At 45.1% G+C, this 12,833-nt stretch overlaps 3 protein-coding genes across 9 annotated transcripts; 1 reads left to right on the top strand and 2 right to left on the bottom strand.

The window, feature by feature from the left end:
- Positions 1–1,383: 1,383 nt before the first annotated feature.
- LOC117643423 (glutathione peroxidase-like) lies at positions 1,384–3,567 on the top strand. Its single transcript, XM_034382318.1, has 4 exons — positions 1,384–1,620; positions 2,445–2,747; positions 2,835–2,978; positions 3,065–3,567. The coding sequence occupies exons 1-4, from the start codon at positions 1,399–1,401 to the stop codon at positions 3,299–3,301; spliced, it is 906 nt and encodes a 301-aa protein (XP_034238209.1). The 5' UTR covers positions 1,384–1,398; the 3' UTR covers positions 3,302–3,567.
- LOC117643420 (DNA replication licensing factor Mcm7) lies at positions 3,510–6,958 on the bottom strand. The gene is made up of 13 exons (XM_034382310.1): positions 6,769–6,958; positions 6,581–6,684; positions 6,207–6,472; positions 5,812–6,130; positions 5,547–5,729; positions 5,253–5,466; positions 5,093–5,176; positions 4,799–5,010; positions 4,538–4,719; positions 4,312–4,463; positions 4,129–4,229; positions 3,932–4,041; positions 3,510–3,860 (listed from the first exon to the last, which is right to left on the bottom strand). The coding sequence occupies exons 1-13, from the start codon at positions 6,803–6,805 to the stop codon at positions 3,656–3,658; spliced, it is 2,169 nt and encodes a 722-aa protein (XP_034238201.1). The 5' UTR covers positions 6,806–6,958; the 3' UTR covers positions 3,510–3,655.
- Positions 6,959–7,228: 270 nt separating this feature from the next.
- LOC117643421 (choline-phosphate cytidylyltransferase A-like) lies at positions 7,229–11,760 on the bottom strand. 7 transcript variants are annotated; one of them, XM_034382311.1, is made up of 9 exons: positions 11,434–11,479; positions 10,357–10,496; positions 10,053–10,161; positions 9,862–9,978; positions 9,633–9,784; positions 9,337–9,558; positions 9,081–9,248; positions 8,864–8,976; positions 7,229–8,783 (listed from the first exon to the last, which is right to left on the bottom strand). In XM_034382311.1, exons 1-9 carry the CDS (start codon positions 11,462–11,464, stop codon positions 8,663–8,665), a joined length of 1,173 nt encoding a protein of 390 aa, XP_034238202.1. In that variant the 5' UTR covers positions 11,465–11,479; the 3' UTR covers positions 7,229–8,662. The 7 variants fall into 7 exon arrangements, with proteins under 7 accessions (XP_034238202.1, XP_034238206.1, XP_034238207.1 ...); XM_034382315.1 differs by having other exon boundaries at positions 11,357–11,467; XM_034382316.1 differs by lacking the exon at positions 11,434–11,479 and adding an exon at positions 11,229–11,338.
- Positions 11,761–12,833: the final 1,073 nt, after the last annotated feature.

The following is a 12,833-nucleotide window of genomic DNA, read 5'->3' as shown; positions in this document are numbered from 1 at the left end:
CTTTCGCGACAAAAAAAAGTGCGCACACCGCTGCCCCCGCTGTCTCCTCGTCCTACCAGGCAGCGCAAAAACCCTGTGCACACAACATACCGAGGAGGCTTTGGCTCGTGGCCGAGCGAACAGGGACAGTCATTTAGCGACCTGAACAAGCCGTGTCTTTGAAGCAAGACAGCGGCAGGGCCGAAACGACCAGGGCATGAATGCGTAGCGGAAGGTACGGCCACGGCCATGTACAGTAGCGCTGGGCTCCACCACATACTAAAATGATTGCAGAGTAAAGCGCCTGGACATTCACACGCCTGAACTGGTGGGTGTTCAAAACCAGGGGAAACAGTTGGCGAGGCGATGGTGACATCGCAGGCTTGGATTCGCCATTCTCCGAGCGGCGCGACGCACGGCGCGGACCCTGTGTGAGAGGCAGGGCGCACAGTGGGCCAGAAGACCGGCGGAGGCGGCCAAAACTCTAGACGCGTTTTGAGCTCCAGAGCCGCTTAACAGGACTCGAACCGAACGTGTGACCCCACCACTGGATTCCTCGTTCGGAGAGCAATCCATTGGTGGGGTCACACGTTCGGTTCTAGTCCCATTTAGCGACTCCGGAGCTCAAAACGCGTCTAGAGTTTTGGGGCCCACTGTGTGCCGGCCTGCCGGGCAGCACCCGAGTGTGCACGCGAGCCGGAAGGGTGGCCTACCGCGCCGGCGGGAGGGAAGGCCGGCTGGCAGCCGGGCCTGGAGGCTGGGATCCTGTGGAACAGTGCACTCCCGACGGCTCTGCCGCCGTGGATCGGGCAGCCGTCTGATTCCGAGCACTGCTTTCGTCGCTCTGTCTCTCTCGCACTCATGGGGCGGTCCGTAGGGGTGCGAGAGAGACAGAGCGACGAAGCAGTGTCCGGAATCAGACGGCAGCAGCTGGATGCTTGGATTCCGAACAGCGCTTGGTCGACGTGTCTCTCTCGCACTCCTTCCGCGCGCTGTGCGAGTGCGAGAGAGACGGACGAGGACACTGTTCGGATTGGAGCTGCAGGACGAGTCCCCTTCCCAGGCTGTCGACTCGAGACTCGGGCGGCCAAGGCAGAGCCAAGGCCGTCCAGTACACTGCCTCCTCGCTCGCAACGCAACGCTGCGCGCGCTGCGCGTCCAGGGGTCCGCGGGCCGGGCTCCGTAACGCGGCGTAATGAACAACATTACCGCTCCACTACGAAAAGACAAGACGCTCCCATTTTCTGGCAGAGTGGAGGGAGTGACGTGGATGGCGAGAGGGGAGGCTGGAGGGTGGCCGGATTAGGCATCGCCACGACAAAGAGTGGCGTGGCACGGGAATCACGGGGCAGCGCCCTGCCTCTCTCGCGCCCTTGCGCGCCGCTCCGTGAGTGCGAGGGAGACAGAGCGACCAGTCTAATGACGTCACGGTGCAATGCTGGCCAGGCTGGCCGGGTGGCCCAGGTGGGGCGCGGCGCGGGACGCGGGGCCTCGGCGAGATGGAGGGGCCAAGCCCCGCGGCCCAGCGCCGAGCCGAACAACGAACAACACGCAGTGACGGACTGGGAGCGGCAGCGTGCACCTCGACGCCACATTCTGTCCACTTCTTCTGGGGTTTCCCTGACAAAACCAGCCGCCATGGTGAGTAAACTCGATAAGCTACCCTCGCTTCCCCCGAGCCGTGTTCAGGCGAGTAAGTTTGAGTGGTGGCGGTTGCCGTGGATCGGTACTGGTTCACCAATGGTTTGGCGCGCGAATACTCACGCACAACGATTCTTTGAAACAACTTTTCAAGTGGCTCGAAACTGTTTCAATCCTACTTTATCCCGCTAATGTTGTTCGGACGGTCGGTCTTTCGACGTCCTTCAGTTCACCTGGTCGGTCCACCCAGTTCCACCAGCTTTGTCTTTGTTTTCGTTGTTTGTCTCGGTCCAGCTGCCCATCCAGTGTCATGGCCCGGTGACGTCACGCGCCACAGCGAATCCATTTCCACATGGTCAATCCCCGATAGCGAGTTAGAATCGAGATTCGAGTAGGGGCCCACAGCCCAAAACTCGAGATTCAACGAGCTTGCAGTTAGCCTAGACGCGCTATGGGGAAAGCCCAGCCAAGCGACCGTCTCTTTCCATTTCTGGCATTAATTTTTAAGACCGAGGCGAAAAAGATGTAAACAACCGGCCGGTTGTCACGACTGGCTTTGAAGTCCCGTCTTCCAAGAAAACAGGGAAAAATAAACTGAGCAGACATTTAGTACACTAGAAAACTCGTATGGTTACTCAACGCTGGTGCACGGCTCGTTTACATAAGACAGTTCGGAAATGCTGGCGTGGGCGAGGCCCAGGGCGGGACGAATATTTTACAGTGTTGGGTAATCCCACTTTTCGTCCCCTCCTGAATGTTGGAGTGTGCAGTGGCCCTGGTCTCCATTTTCAACATGCTTCAATTTTTTATCATTTTTGTTACAGTGGCTGGGTGTGATAGGGCTGTTGGCAGTGTTGGGGGTAGGGGACTGCGGGAAAGTGGTGCGAGTCCCCTTCAAAGACTGCTATGTTGATGCCAATTCCCCCGAATCCATCTACAACTTCACCATGCTGGACCTCTGGGGCCAGCGAAACATCAGCCTCTCCGATTATAAAGGAAAGGTGGTGTTGATCACCAACGTTGCAACATACTGAGGACTGACCCACCACTACCATGGTCTGAATGCACTGAATTCCCACTTCAGAGACCTGGTAGTGCTTGGGTTCCCTTGCAACCAGTTTGGCGAGGTATGCATTTGTCCACTAGACAGACTGGCTGGCTTAAAAAGCAGTAACAATCATTTTAAAAATATTTTCTATTATTTTTCATTGCAGCAAGAGCAAGGAAATAATGCTACAGAAATTTGGAATGGCATCAAATATGTCAGACCAGGTCATGGCTTTGAGCCCAATTTCCAGCTGTTTGCTAAAATAGAAGCAAATGGAGAAACTGAAGTACCACTATACACATACCTCAAGGTAAGGTTTGCCAAATGCAAAAAAAATGCATTAAATTATCAATCTGTTAAAAGAACTACTGGATAACTTTGTAATGTTACTTTCAGAAAATGTGTCCATCAACAAGAGATGGACATGGCGAAACCAAGAACCTGCATTACTTCCCTCTAAAAAGTACAGATTTGCGCTGGAACTTCGAAAAGTTTTTGATTGACCGCACAGGAAGACCTTGGCGACGTTTTGATCCAACTTTCAACCCCATGGACATGTGGAGCCATGTAGAAGAGCTTGTGGCAGCACCTCCAGTAGCACCAGGGCGGAAGCACATACATGACTGTCTTTAGAACTCAAATGACTTGTGGAAATTATTTAAGCCAAATAATCATCCCATTGAATAAGAGCTACTTTATGACGTTGCAACTGAAAACCGTAATAGGTGGGTTGCCACAGATGTGTCTAGCTTGTCATGTCTACTGCATTCAGACATGGTATGTGAAGGCAATTAGTTTGAATTCATTGGAGAGGATATTTGGGTATAAATAACTTCAACAATAATTTTCATCTACAAAATCTTTAATGTAAAATGGAATAAATTATCAATAAAAAGGCACACAATGGATCAGTTCAGGATAAGATACAAAAAAAATTAATGGTATTGATTCATGAATTCCCTTAAAATCATTTCAACTTATATACAACTACTGCACAAATGTGACCTTTGTACGAGCCTGGTTCACCTGCCATACATTGAGCTCTTCATACTCCTCAATACATTCCATTACTTGGTCTTGATTGTATCCTTTGCTGGTACAGCGATCCAAAATTTCAGCCATTCGGACAGAACGCTGCTCTGCACCAATTTCACGGATAAGGCTGTATATTTTATCCACAGTGCTGACAACCCTGTATAAGAAACAAAATTAGTGATACTGTTGGATACATAGGAAAAAGTTATGCATACAGTAAAAACTTACTTCTGCCGATTTTCTTCAGAGTGGTTCAGAGAGTCCTTGGACATCTCAACAAGACGAATAGCTTCAATGACATCATCCTTCACAACAACATCAGACAAACGCAATCGAGCCTAGAAGAGGAGACCAAACGACTTCAGCAATCTTAAAAAGTAAAACATCTTAAATAGGAGATAAAAGGAATAAATTAGTATTCTCACCAAAGCAGTGGATAGACGGAGAACAGCTAAAAGATTTCTGGCGGATGTAAAGGTCATGTCTTTGCTGTTACGAGCTTCCTTACGCATTTCAACATAGGAACCTATGATAAGAAAGAAAAACAACAAATTAATGTCTTTGAAATCAATTTTCAAGTATTGTAGTTCTCTAGGAAAGATACTCACCAACAATGAAGTCAGAAAGATCAGAAGGGATTGCAGGCTCCTTCCTCTTGCATAGAGCAATGTACCTTCTCATGAGGCTCATATCTAAGGGCTCAACGAGACGTGGAGGTTGCTTGGAATGTTGGTGAACATAAGTGATGTGGTGGGCCAACCTGATGTACATAGAAAGACAAGTTAAAACACACCATTTCCATGAATACAGAAAAGTTTATTGAATTGGTAATACCTGAGATCATTATCACGATCAGGTTTATCTTGAATGAGCCAAAGTAAATCAAATCGAGACAATAATGCAGCCGGTAATTGGATATTTTGTTCAATGGTACGCTTGGGATTATAGCGGCCATATGCAGGATTAGCAGCTGCAAGAATGCTTACTCTGGCATTTAGGGTTGTCATAATGCCAGCCTGAAAAATCACAAAAAGTAAATTAGGAACAAACATACCACAGACAACGGCATATCCAGTCTAATCTAAATGTTGTTACCTTAGCGATTGAGATGGTTTGCTGTTCCATTACTTCATGAATGGCAGTTCTGTCTGAATCAGCCATTTTGTCAAACTCATCAATGCAACAGATGCCTTGATCAGCAAGCACTAAAGCTCCTCCCTCAAGCATCATCTCTCCAGTCAAGGGGTCTTTCATGACAGCAGCTGTCAGACCAACTCCAGAAGAACCTCTACCAGTGGTGTACTGGCCTAGAATCAAATACAAAGCATAAGCAATGCTAGTTCAACCAAATAGAAAATTATTCATTCAATTATTTAGTATAATACTTACTTCTTGGAGCTAGACGGTCGATGTATGAAAGGAGCTGAGACTTTGCAACACCAGGGTCACCCATAAGACAAATATTAATAGATCCTGCAAATAAAATACAAGTTACTTAAAATATCAAACAGTACAAAAGATTAAAATTTGATTTAAAAGTACTACTTGCCTCTGATTTTCATTCCATCAGGTCTGCGATCAACACCACCGACTAAAAGTAACAACAGTGCCTTCTTGACGTCTTCATGTCCATAGATCTCAGGAGCAATGCTGCTGGCTAGCTTGTTGTAGAAATCCTCATCAATGAGCTTCTGCACCTCTTCCTCAGTCATATCTCCAGGCTTATCCATATCCTCTTGACTTTTGTTCACTACTAATACTCGCTGCAGCAAAACAAATCAAAGTTAATTAAGGGTCAAAAACAACATCCTTGACTTAATTTAATTGGGAATGTTATTCTCACATGAGCCTCCAAATATGTTTCTGACAAAAGCCCCTGAGCTATCTGTTTGAAGCCTGTTTTGAGAAGTGGGAGGAAAATACCAGTGACGGCCACATGGTCGCCAGGAATAGCCTGTCTTGTAGTTTCTCCTCGACAGAGTACAGTCAAGCTTCTTGGAATGTTGCCCACTGGAACTTGGTCGCTCTGCAAACAAATGGGCATGTGTGTCAGGTCATCAAAATGGGACACTTCAGATCCAACTAAATGAGAAAAATAAATAACATACATGTTCCTGGATTTTCAGTTCTTGGAACTTAACAAACTTAGAACCACGAGTCTGTAAGTACAGCCTGCCACCTGATTTATTGACTCTGCAGTCATCACTTGGGCACATTTGCTCAGGCATGAAGGATAAAGAACCAATGGGTTGATAGGTTTCAGCTCCACACTGATCACAAGTATATGTGGCCACTTGCATCATAGGTTTTACTTCTGTGCATCGTGTCACAATGCCACGAACTGATACAAGCTGGCCAATGTGCTCCGCTTTCACAAGGCGAACAGGCGTAGATTTCATGCTCGAAGGTTCTTTGAAGTAAATTTCGCTAAAAAGTGAAGAACAAGATACACATCAGAAATCACATTAATCAAGAGAGTACACAAGACGGTCAAATTACTTACAAACGCCGCATGAGTTCAGGAGGGTACTTGTTCTGAGGATTGCGTTGCTCTCCAGGACGCCGGTTTCGTTGCTCCATGAGAATACGGTGCTCAATGTAGACATCCAATGTATCTTTGTTAACCGCCTCCTTTTCCTTGAACAATGGGAGTAACTCCGCAACAACATCTCCAACAATCTGAGAATAGCGGCGGGTGTTCTCAATAACTGACGCTGCCAAATCTGAATCAAAATCTTCAAGGTCGTCCAAGTCCAGAGTCAGGGCCACCTTAGGAGAATTAAAAATTACAAATTTGTGTTGACAAGAGAAGTTCTAGCAGATAAATGCATCTCAGATGATAAACACAAGGAATCAGCTGGGAAGTTGAAAGGGTACCTGCTCTCTGTGGGCCAGATTGGTGAGTTGGGTAGCATACTTGAACTGCTTGCGCCCTTCATCATCTTGAGTGTAGAATTCTTGAAGGAACTGCTTTATCTTCTCTGAAAATGGTAAATGTTGGTTGATACTAGCAGTCTAGAGAAACAACAGGTCGTTTGACAAAATGACACAAACTCCTAGAATACCTTTGTCAGCATCATAATCCCTTGTTTTCTTCGACATCTTCAGGCGATATGTGAAATTGGAGGCTGAACAGAAAGCCAATTACGCCGATAAGTGATAGAAAAAGGCGAATTTGAGAGTAACCAAGAGTAGCGGCAGCCTTTTGTGATGCCGACTGTTGTTTTGGCGCGAACGTGAGTCTGCTGTTTTCGTACTGCCAATAACATGTCAAGCGCTCTGCGAATAGGGACACCGTGGAGGTTGAGCGCGAAGGGGACAGTTATATGAACTGTCTATTTTACAGTACAAAGCTCATCAAAGCTTTTTAACCTTGTTCCGCGATAACCTTCGGTACACGAACGATTACCAAGCAGCTGTGATTGTGGGCCCCATTCTTGCTACCAAATGATGCATCTATATATTCAATTTTGAAGTGTTTGTGAAGCTAGTGGGATCAGAAGGTTTTTAATCAGGCCAGTTAGATAAAATGTTTGGTCTTTTGCAATATATTCAGACAAAATATCATTAATCACACATACAAAGTTGCCCTCCATTGGTTTCAGCCTATCTACATGCCTTCTAAAAACCCCAACAGTTGCACAACCGAAACGAAAAAGGAAAAAACAAATCTTTTAAATCAAAGTCAGTTCTTGCCTGCACAGCTTCAAAAATAACATAACAATCTCAAAATTCATAAATGCACGGGTTTGTGAAGCAAATGCCTGTGCAGTTCATCAAGTTCAGGCAGAAAATAATTAACATTACATGTTTTTATCTACCTTGTGCATCACACATTAAAAATTTAAGCAACCTGCAAGCGTACACTGATGCTCACTGTTTTAAAAAATACTACAGCGCGGTGGTAAATGCCTCCTTTCTATACCATCTGTATTTCTTGTGGAATGTTAGAACAATTAAGATCTGCCCAAGGAATCACAGAAAATTTAGCATTTAAGCTTTCCATCTTATTTATTAATAATCTGTATAAATAAATAAAACATAAATAAGTTGACCCACACACACAAAAACAAAAATATGACTGACATTCTAAAGAACGTCCTGTAACACAATGCTCTTAAATAAAATTATTTTACATAGTACAGTATAAAGCAAATAAAAATTTGAAGCATCTTTTTAAAGGTAGGAGTGAGTACAGATAAATGAATAGATACAGTATTTCTTCATTGCTGTTGATAAGGAAAATAAGTTTTCCTGTGAACTAAATACTATTATTGTCAAAATTTTTGATAATTGTCTTTTGACTTTATTTATCCCTTTCTATTTGGCATTCATTTCAGCTATAGTAAAACATGAATGCTAAGCTCAATGACAAGGAAGCAGTATTCTAGTAACATGTGGAACTTAAAATAAACCCAAAATCAAACAGACACAGTAGTTCACAGTTCCCTCACTTGGGGGTTCAAAATTTAATGGATTATAAAATGATTCCAAAGATCGATTAACAAATATGTATGTTGGCAACTACTGGGCAAAATTTAATTTGCTTCCTACCAGTCCATGAGCATGGTAAAACATTCCACAAGTTTTGTGCTAATACATCACTGTTTGACATAAGTCCTGACTAAACTTGAACTTCACAACAAACAATACATAAACTTGGTTTGAAGCAGTTCTCATCAGAGCAGAACTGATTACATCAACCAAAATAATAGCAAAACAGCCAGAGTTATGAATTTTGTTTAAAAAAAATGCACAAAAATCGATAATACAAGAGTGTGATGAGTGACAATATCATGACATGATCAATCTCACTGCAATTTTATCTTAGGTAACAATCATTGTTAAAAACACTAAACAATGGTAACGACAGATCAACAATGACTCTACAACTCCTAAAAACCTGCAAATTTGCTACCACTGGGCTTTATAGGTTGGCAGATGTTCCCGTATCTTGCTTTAGATTCCCCCAGTGGGTAAATCATCATCCGAATAGTCATCAGATAGGGCACATGCTGATGAACGACTACGGCTTGATCCTGCTGAATATTCAAGGCGACACGCTTTGGGAGGGGGTGGGCTGTACAGAAAGTGATACATAAGAAAAATTGGTCATACACAATACAGACAATTTTTACCACTTTCTGCATCATAACTTACCTTGTTTCCTCAGCTTCAGCATCACCATCACTTGAATCATTACCTCTCCCTGGACTTGAAGGGGGAGACAGGGCCTGCATTAACCGTCCCTTTCCCTCATTCCAAATATGTGACTGGAAAGTTAAACATGACCTCAGCAAAAAGTGCAAAAATGGAAAAATAACAGCACTTCTTTATTCAATTTTTAAAATCTACTCTTTTTAAAAAATTTACTCACCAATCTGCCTTCTCTTCCAAATAATAACAGAAAAGTGTCAATGAAATCTCTCGATTTCTCTTCCCACTTTTGGATCATATCTATGCGTTTTTCACCAATGTTTTCTATCACTCTCTTTCCTTTGTCTTTAAGTTCATCCATTTTATTTTGTAGACGAAATTTCTTTTCCTAAAGGAAAGTTTAGAATTTTTGTTTTGAACGAACACAAAAAACAAACAATGCACTCCAAAAGTATAAGGAAATGAACAATACTTACATTCAGAAATGAAACATTTAGTTCCTTTGCGCTATAGCCACGGGCCAAATTCCGTCTTACATAAACATCATAATCTCGAACAATTCTTGCAACAATGTCAGAGGTAGAAACACCTTCAGTCCTTTCTGTTGCTGCAAACATTCCTCTGTCTTTGATAAACTTATACACATCATTGACATCCTCCGTAACATACGGAATATCATCATGTGCCACAAAGTCAATCTGTAGAAAACAAAACAAAACTTTAAATAATTGTAGCTAATATACTAATAATATACTGATTTCACAAAATTTACCTTGTGTTTATTTAAGAACTCATCATCCAACTCCCATGGTGAGTCTTTGATGATTTCATCAACATATCGGCAGTGTCTTACAGCTTCAAACCGTTCATCTTCAGTCATCACGGTGCGGCCCTTTTTCATGTGTGTTTGAGAATCACCATTCACTGGTGAAGTCGCAAAGTTGTTAATAATGTTAAAAATGATGAACGTATTAAAATAATGTACCAACAAGACAACCTACCTCCAACTATGAGGTAAACATTTGAAAACAAATTCTTGGCTTGTAAAAGTTGTCTTGCGTGTCCTTGATGAAATAAATCATAAATGCCATCCGCAAATACTCTGATAGGCCTCGGGGCTACCAAATAAATACAAGTGATAATTATGAAATGCTGTCACACAAACTGAAACACAACTATGAAAAATACCAACCATTGCCAGCCTTTGCTTGTTTAAAGGTGATTCTGATACTGTAATCTACCTTTTCTCTGATTGCTATAGCCTCTGGGTCATCGCTAAACGGTGCCATTGTTTTCACGGACTGAAATCAAAGCAGATAAACGAAAAACGTAAATTTGCAATACTGAGCAAACAGTTTAACTAGTGTGGGTGCAAAACTAAATGTTTAACAAATTGTGATGGGAGTTAGTATGTACATGCCACAAACAGAAATTTCAACACTCACACAGAACTTAAAGGATCAACTAATACTACACAATATTAGTGAGATAATTACATTCATTGTGAACTCCCCCTGGGGTGGAGTGTGATTAGTAGCAGCTTGAACTTCGGTTGTCGTGTTGCTGGTCTCCTCTTCACGCATTCTTTTTCTCGACATTATATCGGTTTCTGTTATAATAGTCTTTCCAGGAGGGACTGAAATAAAGAAAATTATCCAATTTGACTGATGAAGAATTGCGGAGAAAATTTCAAGCTACAGTAGTTCCTCAAAATTAACACTACACACAAAGTACTGTTGAAATTTTTGTAAATAGAAAATAAAAACTAGTCTCTGAGATGCATCAAGATCTTAATAAGACTCTAAATGTGATGTAATAATCATTTTCATACAAGAAACTTAAAATACTAAGACAAAGAGTAAAGAACCGCTGGCAGTTCATAAAAATGACAGTAGTTTGGAAGACAAAACCCTAGTAGGCAATTGAGATTCATTAGAAACCGTAGATGGGGCAGGGTAGTAGATTCCAGCTAATAATTACAACTCCAGAACTTCTCCAGCAGGGCAACATAACCAACAATTTTGACTGAGCCTAGGTCCCCATTTAACGCAGAAAAGAGAGCGAAAGAAACGAAACACTAAGTCGATTGCAATAACAGGAAAAAGCTACACACCAGCACCAGCTGTAGCTCCTTGAAAGGAAGTAAAATCAAGGTCAGGGCCGATATGGCCACTTAATGGTCAGATAACGGCAACCGAGGAAGTACACTGCAACACTGCAATATCTGTTCTGCTGGGCGGCAGCGGGGCCATTGGCCAATGACGTACACAGGACTGGGGGAGAATGCACTTCGGCTCTGCGGGTTTAGACGTTTTGACCCAATGGATGGAGCCAGCCAGTCCGCCACCAAGTCGTGAATGAATGAAACCTTTCCCGGAGTTGTGTAACGGTAACGGTCTGTCCAGTGATGCACCACCACTACCACCACCGTGCACACAGAGTGCAGACGACGCGACACTGAGGACGCGGCCACTAGGCAAGCGACACTGCCCTCACACGGGTCTCCTTGCGACACGTCTATCTAGACGGCTCCCATCACGGCTGGAAGACGCTGGGGAACGACGGAAAACTACTGTGCGCTAGTGCTCGGCCGTTGCGGCCCATTGTTAGCCGGTCGAGGGAGGCCGCGCCTGGCCGCCGCGCCGAGACTCGAACCTACCTTCCGCGGAGTCGCGGCCCGCTTCCGAGTTTCGTCCCCGGAAGACTCGCCTCCACACTCGCAGCAGCAGTCTTCGTGAGCCTCGGGACCGACTCGATCCGAACTTTGAGCGTGGGCGTGCGGGACGGATAGTGGTGCGTGTGCTTGAGCGTGCTGCGTGAAGGGGTGCGTCAGCTGTCAGCTGGCTGCAGCCGATGCCAGGCGGGCAGTCAGGCAGGCAGCCAGGGATGCAGCAGAGGGGGGAGGGGAGGCGTGAACAGAGGCAGTGCTTCAGTGCCGCCAACCAGAGCCACCAGAGCCACCGGGAGGCTCGCCCCGCGCGCCCTCCTCGCGTGCACGCACCTGCATCGTGGCGAGCATGTGCTGGCGCGGCGCGGCGGCTCGCTGGACGGCCGCGGGCGACGGGCAAGCCAGGGGCAAGCTCGGCACGTGAACTGGGGAGCGGCCGATTGGCTGATCATAGTCTGGCTCGGACACGCGGCATCGCCTGGCATAGCCAGGCATGGCGCCATCGACCGACGACGGGGTTGGCTGGGTTGGCGAGCCCTGCGCCGCCCCTCCCCTGGCCCTTCCCCCGCGCGCTGCCAGCGCTGCCCTTAAACTTCCGGCCTCCCTGGCCCTTGGGTGCCCTTCGGCCGGTCCTCAAGGCCCAAGGGCCCGAGGCTGCCCAAGCCCCCACCCCTGCAACGTCACATCGGCTGATGTGGTACTTGAACACGACGTCACCATCATCCATGTCACCACGCAAGAGGAGCTCTTATCACACCATCGCCGGCGTACGCCGTGGGGGGGGGCAATAATTCCACGCCAGACCATCCATACCCCTAAAATCGATAGTCATGGAATTGGCCGAAATAGGTGTCAATCCACTTAGAATGATCCCCTGAGTCACCCTACCCTGCAAATTTTTGCGCCAATTCCAGGCATGAAAAACTTATTTTGTGGCATCATAAATTTCTCATACCTGGGAGTGGCGCAGTGCAAGCGGGCGATTCAAAAAGTAAACTGTCGTGGCCAGGACAACTTTCGTTTGAAATGATTTGATTTTCTTGTTTATTGTGGTGTTGCCCATGTAATGTGAGTTCCAATATCAGTCCGAGAGTTTCTCCCGATGGAGTAAAGGAATGAATCTACCAAGTGTTGACTTCTTGATCAGGCCAGTAAAGTGAACCAAGAGGAATACTCAACCTTTACTTTGATGTCTTTGTAAACATATTTTTACTCGATTACCCAAATATCAACTTGGAGGTTAAACGCTAGAAAATCTACCTCTGAAACTGAAATGTCTAATTTGGAACGACACGTGGTGGTGAT

The sequence above is a fragment of the Thrips palmi genome, unplaced genomic scaffold (genome assembly GCF_012932325.1).
Source record: "Thrips palmi isolate BJ-2018 unplaced genomic scaffold, TpBJ-2018v1 HiC_scaffold_17, whole genome shotgun sequence".
Lineage (NCBI taxonomy): Eukaryota > Metazoa > Arthropoda > Insecta > Thysanoptera > Thripidae > Thrips > Thrips palmi.
Note: the sequence above shows the minus strand (reverse complement) of the source record. Positions and strands in the feature narration are given on the sequence as shown.

Coding starts and splice junctions, on each gene's coding strand:
- LOC117643420 (XM_034382310.1), bottom strand. CDS start 6,805: ATGTCGAAGAAAACAAGGGATTATGATGCTGACAAAG. Junction 6,473..6,580: donor ATCTGGCCCACAGAGAGCAG/GTACCCTTTCAA, acceptor AATTCTCCTAAG/GTGGCCCTGACTCTGGACTT. Junction 5,177..5,252: donor TGATGGAATGAAAATCAGAG/GCAAGTAGTACT, acceptor TTTTATTTGCAG/GATCTATTAATATTTGTCTT.
- LOC117643421 (XM_034382311.1), bottom strand. CDS start 11,464: ATGGGCCGCAACGGCCGAGCACTAGCGCACA. Junction 9,785..9,861: donor TGTTTACCTCATAGTTGGAG/GTAGGTTGTCTT, acceptor CGACTTCACCAG/TGAATGGTGATTCTCAAACA. Junction 9,249..9,336: donor TAAATGTTTCATTTCTGAAT/GTAAGTATTGTT, acceptor ACTTTCCTTTAG/GAAAAGAAATTTCGTCTACA.